Raw genomic sequence first — 1,027 nt, 5'->3', positions numbered from 1 at the left:
TCTACCAGGAGGAGATCAGGGACCTCCTTGCCAAGGACCAGAGCAAGAAGCTGGAGCTGAAGGAGAACCCTGAGACAGGGGTGTACATCAAGGACCTCTCCTCCTTCGTCACGAAGAATGTGAAGGAGATTGAGCATGTGATGAACCTGGGGAGCCAGACACGGTCAGTGGGTAGCACCAACATGAACGAGCACAGCTCCCGCTCCCACGCTATCTTCCTCATCACCATCGAGTGCAGCGAGACGGGGCCAGATGGTGAGGAGCACATCCGTGTGGGCAAGCTCAACCTGGTGGACCTGGCTGGCAGCGAGCGCCAGAGCAAAATGGGGGCCCACGGAGAGCGCCCCAAAGAAGCATCCAAGATCAACCTCTCCCTCTCTGCCCTGGGCAACGTCATCTCTGCCCTTGTGGATGGCAGGAGCACGCATATCCCCTACCGGGACTCCAAACTGACCCGCCTGCTGCAGGACTCCCTTGGAGGCAACGCCAAGACAATCATGGTGGCCACCTTGGGCCCAGCCTCTCACAGCTATGACGAGAGCCTCTCCACCCTCAGGTTTGCCAACAGGGCCAAGAACATCAAAAACAAGCCCCGGGTGAACGAGGACCCCAAGGACACCTTACTGAGGGAGTTTCAGGAGGAGATTGTCCGGCTGAAAGCCCAGCTGGAGAAACGTGGCATGTTGGGGAAGAAGAGGAGAAGGAGCAGTCGGAAGAAGAAGGCGATGGATGGAGAAAGTGCTGCGGAGAACGAAGGGGAGGATGACAACGAGGATGGCCTGGAGAAGAACATGGAGAGCTACTTGAAAGAGCAGAAAGAGAGGCTGGAAGAGGAGAAAGCCGCTATCCAGGATGACCACAGCCTGGTGAGCGAGGAGAAGCAAAAGCTGCTTCAGGAGAAGGAGAAGATGATTGAGGATCTGCGTAAGGAACAGGAGGCCACGGAGCTACTGGCCACCAAGTACAAGGTACGTGTTGCCACGTGCTACTGTGAACAATGCTGAGGGAAGACCTACTTTTGCCTCCA

General features: G+C 56.7%; 1 protein-coding gene across 1 annotated transcript in view; it reads left to right on the top strand.

The window, feature by feature from the left end:
• Positions 1-5: 5 nt before the first annotated feature.
• Positions 6-1,027, top strand: part of KIF3C (kinesin family member 3C) — a gene marked incomplete at its 5' end in the record, with an annotated part of 9,017 nt that continues 7,995 nt past the window's right edge. The window contains one exon of the mRNA XM_010019382.1: positions 6-968. Coding sequence (XP_010017684.1) covers positions 6-968 — 963 coding nt within the window. The remainder of the gene's footprint in view (positions 969-1,027) is intronic.

This window comes from Nestor notabilis, unplaced genomic scaffold (genome assembly GCF_000696875.1).
Source record: "Nestor notabilis isolate BGI_N333 unplaced genomic scaffold, ASM69687v1 scaffold4368, whole genome shotgun sequence".
NCBI classification, from domain to species: domain Eukaryota; kingdom Metazoa; phylum Chordata; class Aves; order Psittaciformes; family Psittacidae; genus Nestor; species Nestor notabilis.
Note: the sequence above shows the minus strand (reverse complement) of the source record. Positions and strands in the feature narration are given on the sequence as shown.